The sequence below is a fragment of the Trachymyrmex cornetzi genome, unplaced genomic scaffold (assembly GCF_001594075.2).
Source record: "Trachymyrmex cornetzi isolate Tcor2-1 unplaced genomic scaffold, Tcor1.1 scaffold688, whole genome shotgun sequence".
Taxonomy (NCBI): domain Eukaryota; kingdom Metazoa; phylum Arthropoda; class Insecta; order Hymenoptera; family Formicidae; genus Trachymyrmex; species Trachymyrmex cornetzi.
The window spans coordinates 41,816-43,849 of record NW_017300012.1 but is presented as its reverse complement, the minus strand read 5'-3'; the positions used below and the strand labels follow the sequence as shown (position 1 = coordinate 43,849).

The following is a 2,034-nucleotide window of genomic DNA, read 5'->3' as shown; positions in this document are numbered from 1 at the left end:
ATGTGTAATAGTTTGCCATAAATGCCAGAAGCGTCTATTTTGACGGTATTGGTTTGTATTATCATATGCATGTTATTGTTTGTTATAAATGTTAGAAGCGTCTATTTCGACGGTACTGATAAAATAAATCTCAGAGACGTCTAATCAGACGATACTGATAAAAATATGCAATATCTGCATGAATATTTCAGTATGTGTAATGTCTATGTCTAATGTGTGTATATTCATAATTACGATAGAGATGCATTATTCTAATGTTGTACATACGAATACAAATATAATATTACTGATGTATTTATATGTATTACATTAGAATATTGCATGTCTATCGTAATATGTAAATATACGCACATTAGACATAGACATTACACATACTGAAATATTTATGCAGATATTCTGTATATCTATTTATACATTATATTAGAATTTTATGTGTATCGTATAATGTGTGTGTATGTATACATATAGTTTAATTTTATTATTACATAAACAGACGGTAGTAAATATGAAGTACACTTACATTTTATAATAATGTATGCACATATACACACATAGATCAGTGTACACAAAATGTTATTCTATTATTGCATATACGAGATGCATAAGTGATACATATGCAATTCTAGACGCATAAATGATACATATGCAATTCTAGAATAATACTTTGTGTGTATGCACTTATACATTATAATAAAATATAAAATGTAATTGTACATATTCACTAATTCACTAATTCTTCTTATACAGTTATATACAGTTATATGTTAGAATTAAACTGAACACTTAATTAATGTGTATACATGCACACACATTAGGTGCATCCAGAAGCATGACCGTTCACTGAGCGCTCAGTGAGCTCTTGCTTCTCAGCTCTGATTGACATATTCCGTTAGATCTAAAATTATAGACCAATGCACCCATTGTAATACATATAAAGTTCAAATATTGGCTGCGTATAAACAGACATGGAGAATATCTGCACGAATATCTATGTGTAAATAATTTCTATCTGTAATGTGTATATAGTTACACATTATAATATGTACGTACATACAATATTCTAATATTGTATTGTGACGTGACATTTTGTCCGTCACTGTGCGGACTCGTCGACGGCGGACTCGCGCCTCCTACCGGCTCGAAGGGCAAGCGCGTAGGCGAGCGCGCGTGCAAGCGCACCTGCGAACGTGTGTTAAAACTCGCGCCACTTATTTTACTCGGCGATAAATCAGAAGTAGAGAATCTCTACAAGACCGCGATTGGAAATTTGAGCAAAATAAATTCAAGTACACTAAATACACTACCAACCTCTACTCCTATCAAACCCTCCGGATCCAAATCCGAAACCACAGACCTTTATTTCGCTGAATCGGGAATTTTTAACCCTTCCGAGACTCTTATACCTAGCGACTCCGCCGACGCAGACGACATAACTAGTCAACCGGTGCGCGATTTCAGTGATATTACGTCCAGACGTCAAACAGTTGTAGCCATCCCTAAATCAAGGGGCCCTAACGGAACAATGACGCACCACAACCCGTTAGCTACGCTAAAATACGCCGTCGAAGCCGTACCGTTTTTCGATGGCCAGAATATTCCTATAACATATTTTATAGAAGGATGCGAAGAGGCAAAATCTATATTGCCTCCAGAAGCCGAATAGCAATTCACGAAAATTATAAGAACTCGAATAATCGGTGAAGCGCGTCGTACCATACAAGATCAAAATTTCGACACTATGAGTCAATTAACCAACTTCTTAAAACAAATTTACGGTCTCTCGAAAAACGTGTATCAGTTACAAGGAGAATTAGGGTGCGTTTATCAAAAAAACGGAGAAGATGTAGTTACCTACGCGAATCGAGTAAAAATCTTGGGCAAACAGATATTAGAAGCACACCGAAATACGGGAACGGGTTTTTCCGATCAAAATATTAAAGCGTCCTTAGAGAAGGACATGTGCAAATGCTTCATTCGAGGACTGAAACCAGAGATCGAACAAAGAATAGCGAGAAATTTAGGCGTACAGGATAC

The 2,034-nt window shown here is 35.9% G+C and overlaps 1 protein-coding gene across 1 annotated transcript in view; it reads left to right on the top strand.

The window, feature by feature from the left end:
- LOC108767548 (uncharacterized) overlaps nucleotides 1-1,663 on the top strand; it is a 10,094-nt gene extending 8,431 nt beyond the window's left edge. The window contains exon 6 of the mRNA XM_018517478.1: nucleotides 1,288-1,663. Within this exon, the coding sequence (XP_018372980.1) occupies nucleotides 1,288-1,663 (376 nt within the window). The remainder of the gene's footprint in view (nucleotides 1-1,287) is intronic.
- The last annotated feature ends 371 nt before the right edge of the window (nucleotides 1,664-2,034 follow it).